At 46.2% G+C, this 18,637-nt stretch overlaps 1 protein-coding gene across 2 annotated transcripts; it reads left to right on the top strand.

The window, feature by feature from the left end:
• The first annotated feature begins 360 nt into the window (after positions 1–360).
• Positions 361–16,965, top strand: si:ch1073-416j23.1 (rac GTPase-activating protein 1). Of its 2 annotated transcripts, none has more exons than XM_066686809.1 (15): positions 361–569; positions 2,277–2,482; positions 4,145–4,281; positions 4,779–4,851; positions 5,781–5,834; positions 6,314–6,430; positions 9,981–10,313; positions 10,619–10,780; positions 11,769–11,864; positions 13,023–13,221; positions 13,828–13,933; positions 14,195–14,327; positions 15,059–15,185; positions 15,775–15,886; positions 16,714–16,965. In XM_066686809.1, exons 1-15 carry the CDS (start codon positions 488–490, stop codon positions 16,766–16,768), a joined length of 1,992 nt encoding a protein of 663 aa, XP_066542906.1. In that variant the 5' UTR covers positions 361–487; the 3' UTR covers positions 16,769–16,965. The 2 variants fall into 2 exon arrangements, with proteins under 2 accessions (XP_066542906.1, XP_066542907.1); XM_066686810.1 differs by having other exon boundaries at positions 404–569; positions 6,314–6,412.
• The last annotated feature ends 1,672 nt before the right edge of the window (positions 16,966–18,637 follow it).

The following is an 18,637-nucleotide window of genomic DNA, read 5'->3' as shown; positions in this document are numbered from 1 at the left end:
GTTTCCTGCTGTGCGTTTGGGAACTGAAGAGACAAATTGCTGCAGTTTGGCGAGTGGACTTTCTGCTCATCCCTACAAGACTTCAGTGTGGGGTCACTGTCGTCTGGTTCTCCTTATCATATGCATAGCAGACAGATCTCCTGTGATGGACAAGCACACACACACTGTGTCTACAAATCCTCAAAGCCAGTTTAAGGAGAATGAATGAATGAATAAATTAATAAATGAAGATGTAAATGTAGCAGTAAAGCTAGTGCCTGCCCACCTCTAGTGCAACCCCACCCTAATTTCCATGTTGTAATTAAAAGGTGGGGTTAAACCTTTAACTCCACCCACTTTGTAGCTCCACCCACCAGCCTCCACCTGGGCAGGTTTGATGAGGCCACTCTTCCCATTGTTCCAGCTCCAGATCACTTGGAAATGAGGACTCTAGTCTGAAGTGGGAGCTTGAGAAGCTGGTGTTTTGTGGCTGCTTCCTCTGCTCACCATGGGGGAGGCTTTTGTGAAGGAGCTCCTCGGCTTGTGTTTACAGCGGATGGCTCTGGACCGGAACGTCAACTCTGAACTCGGTGAGGTTTCTGAGCTTGGTTTGCATTTCCTTTCTGTGTGTTGACCCCCCCCTCCTACGATCTGATAGCATCGATTAGATGATTAAATGATGACTTCACTCTGCTCGGATACATTCCGGTGGTGTGTGAAGCGCCCTTCCTCTGTCGTGATCATTTATTTACATGTTTTGCAGAGAAATTTTCTGTGTTTTACGCTTTGTTTCCTGCAGCATCCTGAGCTCGGCAAGAGCTCTGAAGGCCTGGCTCGCCGTGTGTCGTGTCCATCATGGTTTGTTTACTAAATAGGAAGGTGTTTGTTGTGCGAGGCTTATTCTCCTGTGGTTTGGGCAATATCACTGTTTCATATCTTGGTTTTAAAGCTGCTGTTTCCACCTGTTCCGCCAGCAGAGGCTCTAAATCAGCCCTGGGTCACACAGCAGCTTTCTGAGCTTTCTGACAAGGCCTGTATTTGTTGTATGAGCCAAAGTCATTTCAAAAGAAGCCGGAACAGCTCAGGCATTAGGTACTGGCGTGCTTCCCCATGCCATTTTGTTCTGTGGAGGAAAACTCTACTGAAGTGGAAAAGTAATGTTCCTTCAGAATGGCTCGGCCTGAGGAAGATGCAAAAGCAGAGCCGCTTGAAACGAACAAAAGGACTCGTCTAATGTCGGTGTTCCTAGTCTCATTACTGATACATGGCTTTGGTTCTGGTTTGTTTTGCTGTTGATTTCTGTTGTCGAACCTCTGTGGGACTTGCAAAGGTGCAGGAAGTCTTCTGAAACAAAGGGTGTTAATGGGTAGATTATTCTCTGTTGCTGATATAACAGCTTCTACTCCTCTGGGAAATCTTTACAATAGAATGTTTTAGGGACTTGGATGGACCTCCATCACTTTCCAGCCCAGTGCTGAGGGGCTCTAGACCTGTAGCCAGCTCTTGGCATTGGGAATGGTGATAGTATGGTTTTTGTGCATACAAAGTGCCCTTTTCAACTCAACATCATTAGAGTTCAGCACGCTTGGAGGAGAACACTAATCCTGTTATGTTATCTTGTAGATAATCTCCTCCTCCACCAGGTGAATCAGGTTCTGGTTCTGGAAGCGGGTTCTTGTTTAGTGGCTGTTCTCTCGTGGTTCAGAGCGAGTCGAGTAGGGACTAAACCGTGGCGTGTAAACCTTGCAGAGCGCTGATCGTCCAGAGAGAGTCGTCACTCTACGCCACGCAACGCAGACGACCAGCACCAACTCTCCATCTGTAAAATCTCCAGCTGCAGCAGAGATCACGTTTGTTTTTATCCGACTCACGACGGCAGCTCGTAAAATGACGCCGTGGTCTTTTGAAGAGGTTCAAACGCTCCTTGGATCGGTGGCCGACGAAAGAATCCAGCGAGAGCTGGACGCTGCAACAAGGAAGGAACAAACTCTACTGATCTGTCTGAACTGATGACGGAGCTGTGTTCAGTCCCAAACAACAACAACACGCCGATACACCATGAGTACACACCGCTTAACGTTACCGCCGCCGTTGTTGTGGTTTCCAAAGCCTGCTGTTCCTGTGAGAGACTATGTTTTGAGATGATACAAGATACATTTTGGGGGCAGCTGTGGGTGTTGAAAACCAACCAAAGACCAAACAGAGAGTAGAGTATGTCCCATGCAGTGGAAACTCCGAAAGAGACAGAAAGAATTTGCCTTGTGATGAGCCTCAGTTTGTCTTTTCTGTTCTTCCAGAGTGGTTCATCGAGGTGGTGCGGCACTTGGAGGAGATCCGGAAGAAATGGCTCCATGCAGAACTAGAGCTGAAGAAATACAAGGAGCTGCTGGTGAAATCGGACGTGTCCAGGGCGGCTCTGGAGGTCAAACTCAAACACGCGCGCAACCAGGTGGACGTGGAGATCAAGAAACGCTACAAAGCAGAGGCAGACTATCAGAACCTGGTAGGAGAGGGAAAATGCATCAGTCTTAAACATGTCATCCATTCACAGTCATTCACAATAGAAGCCACTCATGGTGCCGCAGGTTTAACTCTTTATGGGTGTGATCAGAGACACTCCACTGAATAAATAGCCCTTTTTTGAGTCGTGGTTTATTCAGGGAACATACACTGTACCTTTAATTAGGAACAGAACTGTACCTCACTCTATTATTAACTGTGGATGTTAAAGTTGTGTTGATGTCATTCGCCCCGTTTCATCTCCAGGACTTTTATTGTGTTCTTTTATTCTCCACAGTTGTATAATGAAAGATTACAGAGACCCCCCTCTCCTTCTGGAGAAGAGAATGTAATGAACCTTTAGGAACACAACTGGACTCTAACACCACTGCTGCACCTTTACATCGATGGTGCCTTTAGTGACAATGTATCTCTACCATTCTTTTTCTTCTCCTTTCTTCGTCTCCGAGTGTAGGACAAATGTGTCCAACTCTGACTCTGCTGCTGTGTGTCCCAGTGTCTGGCCTCACACCAGCGGCGGCAGTTGGTCCCGTAGCTCCTCAGTGTTTGTAGATGGTGTGTGATTCTGACGACTCGGAATATGAATAAAAACTCTCTGGACCTTTTTCAGTGCTCTGCAAAAAAGAGGCGCTTAAAACCAGAGAAGACATCGCTCTCACACACACACACACACACAGCATCTGCTGACCACATCACTCCCTTTGATTTGATCACGTCCGATAAATAAAATATCTAGAAGCAGAAAAAACTCTCTCTCTCTCACACACACACACACACAGAGTGAGTGAGTAGATTTCATCTCCTGAGGGAACACATTTCATTTATTACTTTATTTATTTATTTATTTATTACATTCTCAGTCAAAACAGTCTTTAAAAAGAACTTTATCATTGTTTTCAGTGTTGGGCATCATTTTTTCTATCAGTTTCTTACTCTTTAGTGTGAAACACATCCAAAGTTCAGTCTCAGAAGTGTGTGTGTGTGTGTGTATGTGTGTGTGTGTGTGTGTGTGTGTGTGTGTGTGTGTGTGTGAAGTGTCTTCCCTCCACATCCTTTCAGACCCACAGAACTGAGTTGATTCTAAGGATGGAAGTGAGTGAGAGTGAATTTTGATTTCATCTTTTCTCTCTCTCTCGCCCTGTCTCTCATACCCTCAGTCTTTCTCACTCCATCTCTTGCGCTCCATCCCTCTCTCTCTCTCTCTCATCCCTCTCTCTCTCTCTCTCTCATCCCTCTCTCTCTCTCTCATCCCTCCCCCTCTCTCTCTCTCATCCCTCCCCCTCTCTCTCTCTCATCCCTTTCTCTCTCTCTCTCATCCCTCTCTCTCTCTCTCTCTCTCTCTCTCATGGCCATGTCCTGTGGTTGTTCCACGTTCTCCGTCTTCTCCTCTGTTGTCTCTGACTGTAGTTTTTACTGGTGCTGGTCTCTGACTTCTGCACCGCGCAGTAATAATCTTTTATAAAACCCTTAAACGGTTTGAGATGGAAGCGCAGTAAGAAGTGTGAAGAATAGCGATCAGGGGCTGAGCTAATTATCAGAGAGTGACCTCTGACCTATGGCTGAGACGTGTTAATGAAGGTGTTAATGATGATGAAGGCCTTATGACTCTGTGTGTGTTTAAGTCTCATTCATTTATTAATAACAGGAGCGTCAGATGCTGCTGATGAGTGACATCCTCGTCAATGACAGCAAATCAAACGCCTGCCTTAATGAGGAGCAGAAATCAGTGCTCGCCAACTTCAATTACAGAGGAGCTAACGTTACACAGCGCAGGAGCAGACGGTACTCACACACACACCAGTTTGTTTCCACACATTGTTGGGCGTTACACTGACTTACATAATAACATTGTCTTATCCCAGTTCTTAAACCTGAACCTGAACTTACTCTAATCCCAACCCTTACCATAAACCAAACACTACCCCTACACTGACATAACTTCACTGTGGACACCATACCGTGTTCCAACAACATCAGAGGTTAGTCCCCACAACATCAGGGAAACCTGTAATACACACACACAAAACCAATTCTCTTCAAAGTATCAGTCAGTCATTTCGCCACAGATTCCTCTGCACATTAAGCAGTCATTATACTGCCCCCTAGTGACCTGGATGTGTTAGAGGTCCTGTACTTGTGGCCCCACCAGGCTGAAGATTCATTAGATCAGTGCTGTTTGCATGTTCCTTTAAATGTAGTCAGTGTATCTAACTAAACTATCCGGTCTAAACAGCCACCTCTGATTCTGTTTCTCTGTGTTTGTGGTTGACCTCCTCCAGATTATCAGTGATCGACGAGTCTTCCTTCCTCTCTCACTCTGATATCAGCTACGACAGAACAGACGATGACCTGGTGAATACATTCATCCTTTCATTCATCTTCTGTAAGCACTTCATCAGGATTAGGGTTACAGAGCAGCACACACTGACCCAGTCTCACACACACACACACTCTCACACACTCACCCAGTCACTCACACACCTGTGGACAGTGTCACACACTCACCCTGTCACTCACACACACACACACACACACACACACCTGTGGACAATGTCACACTCTCACCCAGTCACACACACTTACCCTGTCACTCACACACTCACCCTGTCACTCACACACACACACACACACACACACACAGACACACACACCTGTGGACAATGTCACACTCTCACCCAGTCACACACACTCACCCTGTCACTCACACACACACACACACACACACACCTGTGCACAGTGTCACACTCTCACCCAGTCACTCACACACTCACATCTGTGGACAGTGTCACACACTCACCCTGTCACTCACACCTGTGGGCAGTGTCACACTCTCACCCAGTCACTCACACACTCACCCTGTCACTCACTCACCAATTAACAGATCACTTGCAGTGCTGCAGATAACTATATATATATATTTTTTAAATACAATGAAGAAAAAAAACGTTTTAAAAGAGTGAATTTAACAACTACACACATTCTGTATCATCTCTATAGTAAAACATTCACCAATAGAATGATGCACCTTGTAGCAGCTGCACATGAGCCTAAGGTCACACTGCCCAATGCCAACAGTCGGCTGGAGCAGTGTAAATTCCCCCAGCTTTAGGTGGTGTGACTGTGGAATTGTGTTTTCTGGATTCTCGTGGCTGGTACAGTGTGTGGATCTCTCCACTGTGACTCTCTACTGCCCCCTACTGTTTATACAGCATTGAAGATGTGAAGGTTCAAACTGTGTAAGAGAATATTCACACAGCTTTTGGTTTGTTGTGTGGTCGTAGGACATGGATGCCACCATGGTGAAGCCCCTGAAGTCGAGAGCTCGTGAGAAAAGGGTGAGTGTCCACTGAGTCAAATCAGAGATGTTATAAAGGAGGAGGAGGACATGGGTCACACAGACCACGCCCACTCACCCCTCAGTATTTTGTGAAGCCAAGATTTTGGTCCAGTTTTACCAGTGATTTGAAAGTGTGTTAATTTCCTGCTGCAGTTTTGGTTTGTGGTTTAATGGCGTGGAACGCAAATCCAGTCAAAATTGAAACTGAAATGAAAACAATAGAAAGGAAATGTAAATCATTTTTTTCACACGGACAACATTAACATTCACCTTTTAAACCCTTTACATCTAACATACATCCACATATTTTTAAGCCAGAAAAGGAAGATGTATCTATGTTAATGAAGGACTGGCGCCCTCTACAGGGTGTGTTCCTGCTTTGCTCCCAGTGATTATCAGTGATTTTCCTTTCCTCATTTTCTATAACTGTGTTAAACATGCATTCATTCATTCCTGTTGGATCCTGTTGTGTTCCAGCGCTCCTCCATGGGGCCCAGTGTTGGATTTCAGATGCAGAAGCGGGGACGACTCTGTGGACGCTCTGAAGATCCCCTCACCACGCGACCAATAGAAAAGGTGATGGAGCTCAATACAGTAAGATTTGGCCAATTTCAGAATCCAACATTCCCTTTTGTTCATCACATAAGAGTTGGGTGTTGAAAAGTCCATTCACTCCAGACCCAGACTGTCCAAACACTGCTGTTTAAAAATCTTAAACTATTATTTTCCACTGTAAAAAAAACAGTCTGTCTTCAGATAAAGGCTTAAAGGGAATTTCCTAACGTTCGGTGATAATAGGACCCCGGAGAACGTGGAAATGTTTGACGAGTGGCAGAATGGTGAACAAAGCTGTAATTGACTCGAAAAATGAAAAATTCTGAACTAAAAATGACATTCAAATAAATGTTAATAATAATTTATATTTCTGACAATTCTCCATTCAGAGCCTGGGGTGTAATCATCTGCATGTGGATAATAATGGGATTTTAATCACCGCCTGTAGATTGACCACAAAAATACTCCAAGACTTTAGAATTTAACACTTGGTCACTTCATGTGACTAATACCTCAGCGATGTCTTAAAGATTTTAGCCACATGCAGTTTAGTGGCTCTAAGACTGCAAGAGGAGCTCAGCTTCCCCTAAAATATAAACCAATAAGTGATCAAATATATACTGTTGTGTACATGTGATTGAATAAATATGCACTACAACGCGCTCAACTTTTGTTCAGAATCAGCTTCTTATCACTGGTAAAGACGCGGCTTTCCTCTCAATCATTCCCACAGCTTCACGGTGCTTTAAACAGTGAGGACGCTGAGCGTACACAGAGTTCAATAGTGAAGCAGCGAAGTGCAACGAAACGAGACGAGTCATTGGATAAATGCTGGGCTTTGTCCCGCCCATCGGACGCTCGGCGTCTCTGGGGGTCTATGGGGCAGTGGGCTGGCCTCGGCTGGCCCGGACGCTCAGCTTCTGCATGATGATTGGATGATCTGTCTGAGGCTGAATCCCTTTTTGATTGACAGCGAAATGAGCGAATCAGCGATCCTTTGGTGTAAAGATCTGTGGGAGCACAGGCGGACACACTTCACATGGGCCAAGGCCGTTTAAGCAGCCTAGCTCTGCTGGCCATTGAGAGGACACTAGTCAAGTCCCTGGAAAAGACGCCTTGTTGGTACGACAGGGTCACAGATCATTTTCTTAAAAAGGAACGGAGGGTAGAATTTACGTATAAATAAACCCACACATTTTATGATGTAGGCCGAAATTGAGCTTCCCCTCCTTGAAAGACCAGCATCTGCCACTGATGCAGTTGTACTTTCAAAAGTGTCTCTGGTGTGTAGAAGTGAAACTGAAACCTGGGATGAGGAGCAGATGCGGACGATGAATGAATGGCACTGGTGGAGGTTTGGCCATTCTGGTATTAGGAGGAGTTTCCTTGTCTGTGCTGAGAGGAAGTTAGTGGTTTTATAACGTCTAGTTGTTTCTAAAATATAACCGATACAGTTTGATTCACACGAGTGCATGCAGCAGTGCGAACCAGCAGTGCCCCCTACAGTTTAGTTCCACTGTGAGCTGTATCTCACTGCTGGAGACAATGGGTTTAGTGAGGAATGGCGACTGGTTGGTGCATTCACACCCTACGCTGGGAGGGCTGTGCATGGTTTTCCATTGGTAGTTTTCTCTTCGTACCATGTTTAGAGCCCTGACGGAGAGCGAGAGAGGGTGGAAAATGAGTTACAGCTATTGTCTGTTCGTTTAAACTAGTACTAAACCACGGAAATGCTGTGAGGAAGTTCTAGGAAAACACAGATTGAGGAGAAAGCGCAAGGAAGGATCCCCTGGACTTGGGTCGACATTAGGTTCCACATTAGAATGTACTTTTCCAGTAGAGAATCATCACTAAATTCACTAATTGGTGCTTTAACATTTTATGAACAGTGAAATCCCTGGAATCCAGAGCAGGGGAGGGTTTCTCCCTCATTAGAGTGAACTGAGTCCTGAATACGGCAGTTATAGCTTCCCAGAGCTGAATAAAACGCCTCCTGTCGGCTTATCCCTTCAAGGCAGGGTTTAAAATGGGAGCAGAGGGAACGTTGGGCCGTTTCACAAACATTAGTAGCGTCTGGTGAAACATAAACCGCATCGCTCCACTGTTTCTCACCGTCGCAGCCCCCTGGTGGACGATTGTGGAGTCTCTGAGGCCTGTGTTTATTCACTGAAAAAAAAAATGTCACCTCAGCAAGTGGAATCAGCTTAAATCAACGCTGTGAATCTACAGATAGGAATATTAACAGATTATTCACACAGTTCTGGACTCGTCATTCACCAGATGGTGCTCACTCCAAAACTGGGACCTTATTAGAGGATAATTAGTGCAACAGCTAATGAATCCAGTCAATCTCTCACTGTGAGACTTTTCTACATTTATTATAAGTTTTTTTCATCCATTATTTCAGCTGATTTTAGTCAGTGATTAAAGTGATTTAAAATCACATTATCTTTCAGGAGATTGACTCTAAACCAAAAAACACTGGCAGCATGGTGGCGCTACAGGTAGAACCTGGGGGGAACCTTTTCATCAGGTCACTGTGTGTGAGGATTGGGGTGTGTTCTCCCTGTGTCTTTGTGTGTTTCCTCCAGATGACCAAGTAACCGTGAGACACTTGACTGTCTCAAACACACAAACAAACACTGGAGAATAACAAACACAGTTATCCAGAGGAAACCCAAACAGACACAGGGAGAAAACACCACACTCCTCACAGACAGTCACCTGGAGGAAACCCACACAGACACAGGGAGAACACACCACACTCCTCACAGACAGTCACCCGGAGGAAACCCACGCAGACACAGGGAGAACACACCACACTCCTCACAGACAGTCACCCGGAGGAAACACACACAGACACAGGGAGAACACACCACACTCCTCACAGACAGTCACCCGGAGTAAACCCATGCAGACACACGGAGAACACACCACACTCCTCACAGACAGTCACCCGGAGTAAACCCATGCAGACACAGGGAGAACACACCACACTCCTCACAGACAGTCACCCGGAGGAAACCCACGCAGACACAGGGAGAACACACCACACTCCTCACAGACAGTCACCCGGAGGAAACCCACGCAGACACAGGGAGAACACACCACACTCCTCACAGACAGTCACCCGGAGGAAACCCACGCAGACACAGGGAGAACACACCACACTCCTCACAGACAGTCACCCGGAGGAAACCCACACAGACATAGGGAGAACACACCACACTCCTCACAGACAGTCACCCGGAGGAAACCCACGCAGACACAGGGAGAACACACCACACTCCTCACAGACAGTCACCCGGAGGAAACCCACGCAGACACAGGGAGAACACACCACACTCCTCACAGACAGTCACCCGGAGGAAACCCACACAGACATAGGGAGAACACACCACACTCCTCACAGACAGTCACCCGGAGGAGATGAGTCCTCCCAGGGCCCTGAGACCCTTCAGCGACACCATGCTGCAGCAAAGGTCTATTAGTTTGGTATAAGTGTGTGTGTGTATGTGTGTTTTAAATATATAGCCTGAGAACCAAACTGCTTGTTTATTTAAATATTCTAGCTATCGTTTATTTTCAGGAGATGGAGGCGACGGTCTTTACAGCCTCGGTGACGACCCCAGATAACGGAGGTCAGATCCACATGGTCATCGACATCACTCAGGAGACTCCAGAGCAGAACTGGACCAGAACCGAGGCCCCGTCCATCAGCAGCAAAACCCCGCCCCATGGAATCAAAGCCTCGCCCCTGGGTAAAGCCCTACCGCTCTCTGATCAGACGTCAGTGTGGGCTCCTGGAGATCAGACCGAGGTGGAAATGGACGTGGAAGTGACCGCTCCAGAGGCCAGAGACCCCACACCCTTCACCCCCGTGGTGGAAAAGACGCTGCAGCACGTCTTCGTGCCCAAAACAGTACGAATAACCCTGCTCCCATATTCTCCAACTTCATGCATTCAGTCACATTTTCCAGTGGTCCTCCTTACACCAGATCAGCCATAACATTAAAGCCACCTCCATATCTCTCCACTCAGCTGTCGGCTGGATGTTCTCAGTCCAGACACTGAGGGGTTTAAAAACTCCAGCAGCACTACTGTGTCTGATCCACTTTACACCAGCACAACACACACTAACACACCACCACCACGTTTTCTTCTGCTGTTCTCTTTATTTGTGTTGAGCACGTTTTATATCGTGTAATAATAATATAAACGTTGCAGGTGATCCGTCCGGAGATGTGCGTCCCCTGCGGGAAGAGAATCCGCTTTGGGAAAGTGGCTGTGAAATGTCGAGACTGCCGCATGGTGGCTCATCCCGAGTGTAAGAACACGTGTCCGGAGAGGTGTTCCCCGAACGCTCACGGAAACCCTCAGCCCAGCGAGGTACCCTCTTACACTGTCTCCAGAAGTGTCTCAACAGCCCTCTCCATGAGTGATGTCAGCTGCGTTACAGTCGGACCGCTTGGATAACCGTCTCTTTAGAGCAGGGTTTGAAATGTGACGTTCAGGAGCAGGTGCACATGAGCCTAAGATCAGTGTGCCAAATGCAAAGAGTCAGCCAGAAGGGTATAAACCTTCAGTCCCCGTCCACATGGATCAGTTTAATTTTTAAACACTGAGGTTCTCCTCCATCTGTTTTTGAAAATATCTCAGTCCAGAGGGATATGAAAGTGGCTGCATTCTCACATCATTCCAGTAGGGGGCCACAGTACCTCTTAATGAGAGACATCAAAACACCACAAGCTTTTTTTGAGAGAAACACACAAGGTTTAATCCCAAATCTCTCCATCCTCCCTCTGTAGTGCACTACACACGTCCTGAATCGACTGAATCTAGAGCGTTTTGGAAAACCTCTCATTTCAGAGATATACAGCACCATTGTGTGAGGTTGGGAGGCCAAAAATAAACATCTGTGTGGACAGGGCCTGAGTTTTGAGTGACAGGCCAGTGATGCTCTATTCTACAGAGCCCCTGGAAAGGCCATGTAGAAAATGGGGATTTTTTTTTCTATGATGCAGTGGAAACTGAATACCACTCGCTCAGAAACAATACAGTGACTTCACTTCATATTTCAGAGGTACATAGTATAGTAAACACTAAATATCTGTTGGATTTATGATGTACATATTTGAAATTAACAGGTTCTGGGTGACTGTCTGTGAGGAGTGTGGTGTGTTCTCTCTGTGTCAGCGTGGGTTTCCTCCGAGTGACTGTCTGTGAGGAGTGTGGTGTGTTCTCTCTGTGTCAGCGTGGGTTTCCTCCGAGTGACTGACGCTACACATGAGCATGCAAAACACTGCGCCCCCTTGTGGTATTCAAGGCAATGCTTTTAATTCTGCTTTTCTGATATTCAGGTTTTGTATCGTTTTAGGGCACACTGGAAAGCTTTGCTCCGTCCACGAGGCCCAGAGTTCCAGCTCTGATCGTTCAGTGTGTTACTGAGATCGAGAGGAGGGGTCTGGAGGAGGTGATGTGCTTCGTATTGTGTTTTTGTAAAAACAGTATTTTAAAAACAAAATGTGTAAAAACATTCGCATTTGTAGCTGATAACTGTCACATCCTTCACCACGTCTGGTTTCCTCAGTCACACTGTTGAAGCCGGGAGGATGAACCCAGAGCCGGCTTCATCTGACGTGCAAACTCCCCTCTGTGTCTTTCCAAACTAATGCTAACGAAGCATCACTGGGCTCTACACGTTTGGAGGAGACTGTCACCACAGCGTTGACACTGTTTCTCAATACAATGTACATCAAGTTCAGCCTGCCGTAGCAAGTACAGACTTGGCGAGTACGTCTCAAGGATGGGAGGATGCTGGACGTTCTGCAGCTAGAACCCTGGTGTACATTGACTCACCCTCTCAGTGGCAGGAAGAAAAGCATTATGGGATATCAGACTCTCTCAAGTCTGCAGAAGTCAAGTCTCAATTCGTCCTGAATGATACGAGCGGAGCAAGAACACATCCGGGGATCTGGACTGTACCGGGCTAGATGTGGACTTAAAAGTACTTGGGCCGCGACGACTGACGTTTCCCAAGTCCGACAGCCTTGGAGAGCTCCAAGTGTAACTTGTGCCTCCTGTGGGCAGCACAGACCAGACCCAGAGTGCAGTTCTAAACACACGATATTTAATATTTGGTATTTGCTCCTGAGCTCCCCTTAAAGTTGCAGCATATGTCACTTTTACAGCACTGTCCTGAAATCAAGTTGAGGGCAGGGTGGGTTCCTAGCCTCCTCCAAAACATACATAGTGCAGTTTCTGGAGTGCAGAGCCTGGAGTAGAAACAACAGAGGCTCTATTCTCTCAGTCACAGCTCAGTGCAGCATCAGAGTGAGTGTTTAGATGTAATTTTAAGGTGAAATTTCTACCTAATGTTCCTTTACCTGGTCCCGAAGTCTTGGTCTGAACCCAGAAACAGTAGAGAACTCTCTTAGCGCCAAGTTTGACCAGCGAATGGAAGTTCTGTATTAGGCTACAGTAGCCTCTTAGCCCTAGCGATGAAGCTAAAGAAGCAACCCTATAAACTAGTTTAGACTTTTGCATATCGTCCAGTAAAGTAATGAAATGGTGATATTAGAGGTGGATCCTCTCCATTAAAGGTCCTCTGTGTGTTTTATTGATGCTGTAGAAGGGTATTTACCGAGTTCCCGGAGGAGAGCGGATGGTTAAGGAGCTCAGGGAGCGCTACATGAACGCTAAAGGGCCGCTAGCGCTGCACAAAGTGGACGAGATCCACGTGGTCTGTGGTCTTCTCAAAGACTTCCTGAGGAAACTCAAAGAGCCTCTCGTCACCTTCAAACTCCACAAGACCTTCATGGAAGCTTCTGGTAATGTTCTCATTATAACTCTTACCCTAATCCTAATCCTAAACCCCTGACACTAGCCTCTGACAAGTAATCAGTAGGCCCCTAAACCTCAAACCACTAAAACCTAACCCTAATCCTAACCCCATTCCCAGTAAACTCTAGCCACTAAACCTCGAACCAAAGGTGAAGGTGTTCTTCAGCTTGATGGAGAATGTGCTATAGATGGTTCTATATAAGGGTTCCGTGTGGCACCTAGAACAGACACAGTAACAACAGAGGAACCATTTTTGATGGCATGTAGAACGCATTGTCGAAAAGTTGCTGTACAGTAAGCTCAGGAATCTTTCCTACAACAGAAGCGTACACTCCGAAAAAATGACTAATATGGTCTTTTCAGACGGGACTAAAATCACTGAGATACTCCGCTAATAATTACATGACCGCATTTCCACAGGGAAAACATTTCCTGTCCAAATAGGGCTTAAGGTTTCAGACCAATTTCTTTACACTTCTGAAACTGCACATTAGGATATTTATTTAATATATGCGCATATATTATACTGTTTTTACGTGTGAGATGTTCAGAACCCCTTTCCATGACGGTTCTTGTCTCTGCGTCTCTCCCAGAGTCTGCGGATGAGGATAACAGCTTAGCTGTGATGATCCAGGCCGTGGGAGAACTGCCTCAAGCCAACCGTGAGACACTGGCCTTCCTCATGCTCCACCTACAGAGGTCTCTCTCTCACACACCTACACACACATACACACTTACACACACTTTCAGGGTTTAAATACATACACACAAAAGGAGACTCAATTGTTTTCCTCTAATGAAGAGCCCATTTACATAGACTTACATTTATTTTGTGGACCCTAAGCTTAATCATAATTACTGCAAGTAAGATTCCTTACAACAACAAAGTTATTTTTAGTTTATTTAAACTGTGGGGATTCTCTCTCTCTCTCTCTCTCTCTCTCTCTCTCTCTCTCTCAGGGTTATGCGGAGTCCTCTGTGTCAAATGGATCAGAATAATCTGGCTCGTGTTTTTGGCCCCACCATTGTGGGACACGGAATGGCAGAACCTTCTCCTATGACCATCATGAGGGACACCAACACACAGCCCAAGGCTAGTGTCCCAGAGAATCATCTCCCAGTTAACACCCCGTCTGAACCGTGTCTTTCCTCGTCCAGCGTCCTCATCTTCTGCTTGTTATAGGCTCATAATCACACAAATTAAAGTGTTGTCAGGACATCAGGGTGGAGCTATTCCCTAAGTGTACTATCATCAGGCTGCTACAGAGATGCCACAGCCATCCGTAAACAGGCGTCCAGAAGAGCGCAGTTGTTTATGGTCTCTTGGGTGTTAAAGGTGGCCCTCCTTCTCCTCATCACTCACACACTTGCTAATAAACATGGGTGTCAGCTAACAAACAATAACATATAACAGAATGAGAGGTCAGTGTTCTCCTCTGAGCGTGTTGAGTCTGATGAACAGAGGTTAGTGTTCTCCTCTGAGCGTGTTGAGTCTGATGAACAGAGGTTAGTGTTCTCCTCTGAGCGTGTTGAGTCTGCTAATTTTTCAATTGAAAAAAAAAATCCATCAAAATATTAGTAAATATTTACCTATGACTGCATGTGATTCAGAGCCATCGTCAGTACCTGACCACACTAATGCTCTCACAGCCATGATCAGACCCTCACAGCCATGTTCTGACATCTAGAGTAAGGCCCACCCCTGGAGAAATAGAGACTGTTGCTGCAGTACAGGGAGGAGTACACTCCTGATGAACACAGTTCAGAACTGTTGGACAATGATGTGCCACAAACTTTTGCTGTGTACTGACTCGTGTGTTGCAGGTGGTCTCCCGCCTGCTTTCGTTTCCTGCAGATTACTGGAGGAGTTTCCTGACCGTGGAGAGTGACCAGGTAATTTCATCAGTGGTGGACGCCAACATTGGCAGCGCTGCACCGAGCTCAGAACGAGGTGAGAGTGGCATTTTAATTTATTGTTACAAAAGTTTACTTATTTGTTTGTTCCCCCCTGTTCCTCAGCGCTCAGGACCCCCACAGAGCAGGTGTGATGTGGTGGTGGATCATTCTCAGCGCTGCAGTGACACTGACGTGGTGGTGGTGTGTTAGTGTGTGTTGTGCTGGTGTAGAGTGGATCAGACACAGCAGTGCTGCTGGAGTTTTTAAACCCCTCAGTGTCTGGACCGAGAACAGTCCACCGACCAAAAACATCCAGCCGACAGCGTCCTGTGTCACTGATGAAGGAGTAGAGGACGACTAGTGGACACTGAGTTTAAAAACTCCAGCATCACCGCTGTGTCTGATCCAACCGTACCAGACAAACACATCAGGTGATTTAGTTCTGGATCATCAACACCAGTCCAACTCTGATTATTCACTCACAGTTCCAACTCTCCACAGTGTGATGGCGGGGGTCTTTATGTTCCTTTAGCTCACATTTGGCATTGGGCACGGTGACCTCAGGCTCAGAGATTACAGAGTGAGATTTCACAGGAGCTGAAATCACTATTTCTAGTTTAATAAAGGTGTGTGTTTGTGTTTAGATCGGATGTTCAAACCCGTGACCTCTCCTGAACTCAGTCACTATTCTCGAACTCCAGGCAGCTCCTCTATTAAAGGGAGGATGAAAAACCTTGGCAGTGCCTTCAACAACCCGTGAGTTACCCTCCTACGACAGGTCTGTTCCGTGAGGGGTGTTGTACTGCGGGGCTCAAATTTAAACAGCACGTTGTCACTGATGGAACAACTCTCCTTCACAAAGAGAGAGGAGACTGTAACTCTCAGCGTTAGTCAAAACAACACCATGTGTTTCTTCTCTTCAAATGACGCACACCAGAGTAATTTCATGCTGATAGCTTCTTCCTCGCATCATCCACGTGCTTTACTCAGAAGGAGAGAGTTAGAGTGACATGGACATGAAGGTAAACGATCAGGTTTCACTAAAATATCTGAAAATCACTGCTCATGCCCTCACTGTGATCGTAACTGCTGTAAACAGGTGCATGATCAGTGACCTCAGGTGGTGAGGAGCTAAAGCAGACGATGGTGAATCAGGGTGGAGATGTGGGTGTGTTCACTGTTCCGCTCCAAACCAGTGACGATTAGAAAAGTTCCCACAGTTTAATTCCCCCGCTCTCCTCCCACTTCATCCATCAGAGACATCAGGGGAGTGTTGACTGGCCATCGGTCACAGGTGGGAAGCCCTGATGTAATCCGTCAGGCGCTGAGGGTGTATCTGTTAGAGGATGAGTGACAGACAGCTTAAAACCGACTCATTTCACGGCACAGCTGACGGCACTGAGAAAAAATGGTAGTTATTAAACCCCACACTTTGGACACAGGTCTTTACTTTTTATATTTCATTCTTTCTACCGTCATGAAATCTGGGAGTGCCGCACCTCCTCAGTTTCCCTGGGTTTTTGTACAAAGTCTTCAGCAGGAAAAGTGTAAATGTGACAGTGATCAGATTAACTGTGTTCCAGGAGCAAACCCCGCGCTGAATCAGGAAAGAAGAAATTCTTCACTTCACCAAAGTGACGGAGAGAAGTCCTGCGTGTGTGTGTGTGTCTCTGCGTGTGTGTGTGTGTGATGTTTTGGAGTATATCAGTGGTACTGTGAACGTATGTTGGTTGAATCTGTTCTACTAGATGTTCATGGAGATTAAAAATTAATGATAAAACATGTAAGAAATGGAAGATATGGAAGCACTTGGTTTAAATTTAAAATAAACTTCATCCACCGTCTGTGTCTCTCTCCGTCTGTTGGTTCAGACTCAAAGTTAATTTCTGCTGGTGTTTGTTGTATGAGGTCATAAATTCCCAAGTGTTCTTGTGCACTATTTCCCTGAAAACTGGTTAAAACTTTGGCACTGCAGCTGTCTCTCTGTCACTCTGCTGCAGGGTCTCGGCGTCCTGGAGGGGATCCTCTCCTGTCACATCCACTCTGTGTCTGTGTGGGTTTCCTCCGGGTGACTGTCTGTGAGGAGTGTGGTGTGTTCTCTCTGTGTCTGCGTGGGTTTCCTCCGGGTGACTGTCTGTGAGGAGTGTGGTGTGTTCTCTCTGTGTCTGCGTGGGTTTCCTCCGGGTGACTGTCTGTGAGGAGTGTGGTGTGTTCTCTCTGTGTCTGCGTGGGTTTCCTCCGGGTGACTGCCTGTGAGGAGTGTGGTGTGTTCTCCCTGTGTCGGCGTGGGTTTCCTCCGGGTGACTGTCTGTGAGGAGTGTGGTGTGTTCTCCCTGTGTCTGCGTGGGTTTCCTCCGTGTGACTGTCTGTGAGGAGTGTGGTGTGTTCTCCCTGTGTCTGCGTGGGTTTCCTCCGGGTGACTGTCTGTGAGGAGTGTGGTGTGTTCTCCCTGTGTCTGCGTGGGTTTCCTCCGTGTGACTGTCTGTGAGGAGTGTGGTGTGTTCTCCCTGTGTCTGCGTGGATAAGTGTGGTGCTCTGTCCAGGGTGTGTTGCCTTGCTCTTAGTTTCAAAACTTGCCTTAAAGGTGACATTCATGGTTTAAAAAAAAATGTATAAAGATTCTGAGGATCTTGAGACCTCCAAACATTGTAAATCATGACAGAGATGAGGATAGTGCTTTATTCCTGTGTCATAGGTGGGTAATATTGATTTATTTTTGCTGTCTCAGATTATTTAGGCAGGGACCCACTCTAAATTCAGGAGAGCGCTAACTACATGAAAGTAAACGCAGAGCGAAAGTGCTACAAAACTAAACAGCTCGAGTTACACATGAGTTTCTGTGGGAATTCAAACACTGAATAAACACTTCTGAACATAAATAAATCAGAAACAAGTGGTTTTTCCACAATTTCTGTGTTTCCCTTTTACACAAAAGTATTTCAGAGATGCTGCCACCTACTGGACATGTACAGGTACCGACAGCAACAACTGACCACAACTAACCAGCCTTTACTGACAGTTCCTCTCTTTGTGTAATAATGTAAATGACATTCAGAAAGCCCCCTCCTGAGAATGTAAACATGACAGCCGTCCATTAAAGGGCAGATACAGACTCCGTTTTTGACGTGTCATTTATTCAAGATAAGTCCAGTCAACGTCTGTTTGAAGACTTGATTTCCAGAGTTCCTCTCGTTCTCTTTTAAAGATGAGACAGTGAAGTGAAATGGCAAAAGTAGAGCTGACTGGATGTTTATCTCCTTCATTTCTCCACAAACACACACTACTGAGTGTTTTTAAAAATGTTCAACCAGGATCCTGAGCTGTAAATGTCACTGCTAAACACTTCAGCGGCTCGGAAAAACAAAGAGCGGACATGTGCCAAAGCGCTCGGACACCTCTGGTCAAATGACTCGTGATGGTTTTCTACGTGAGAAAGGAGTAAAACCTCCGTATTCAGAAATAATTACAGTTTGAAATAACAGAGCAGGTGTGATGTGGTGGTGGATC

The sequence above is a fragment of the Hoplias malabaricus genome, chromosome 12 (genome assembly GCF_029633855.1).
Source record: "Hoplias malabaricus isolate fHopMal1 chromosome 12, fHopMal1.hap1, whole genome shotgun sequence".
NCBI lineage: Eukaryota > Metazoa > Chordata > Actinopteri > Characiformes > Erythrinidae > Hoplias > Hoplias malabaricus.
Note: the sequence above shows the minus strand (reverse complement) of the source record. Positions and strands in the feature narration are given on the sequence as shown.

What these genes read in the sequence shown, in the direction of transcription:
- si:ch1073-416j23.1 (XM_066686809.1), top strand. Translation starts at nt 488, where the DNA reads ATGGGGGAGGCTTTTGTGAAGGAGCTCCTCGGCTTGTGTTTACAGCGG. An exon ending in GAAACCCTCAGCCCAGCGAG is followed by an intron (nt 10,781 to 11,768) that starts GTACCCTCTTAC and finishes GTATCGTTTTAG; the next exon opens with GGCACACTGGAAAGCTTTGC. An exon ending in GGCAGTGCCTTCAACAACCC is followed by an intron (nt 15,887 to 16,713) that starts GTGAGTTACCCT and finishes ACTGTGTTCCAG; the next exon opens with GAGCAAACCCCGCGCTGAAT.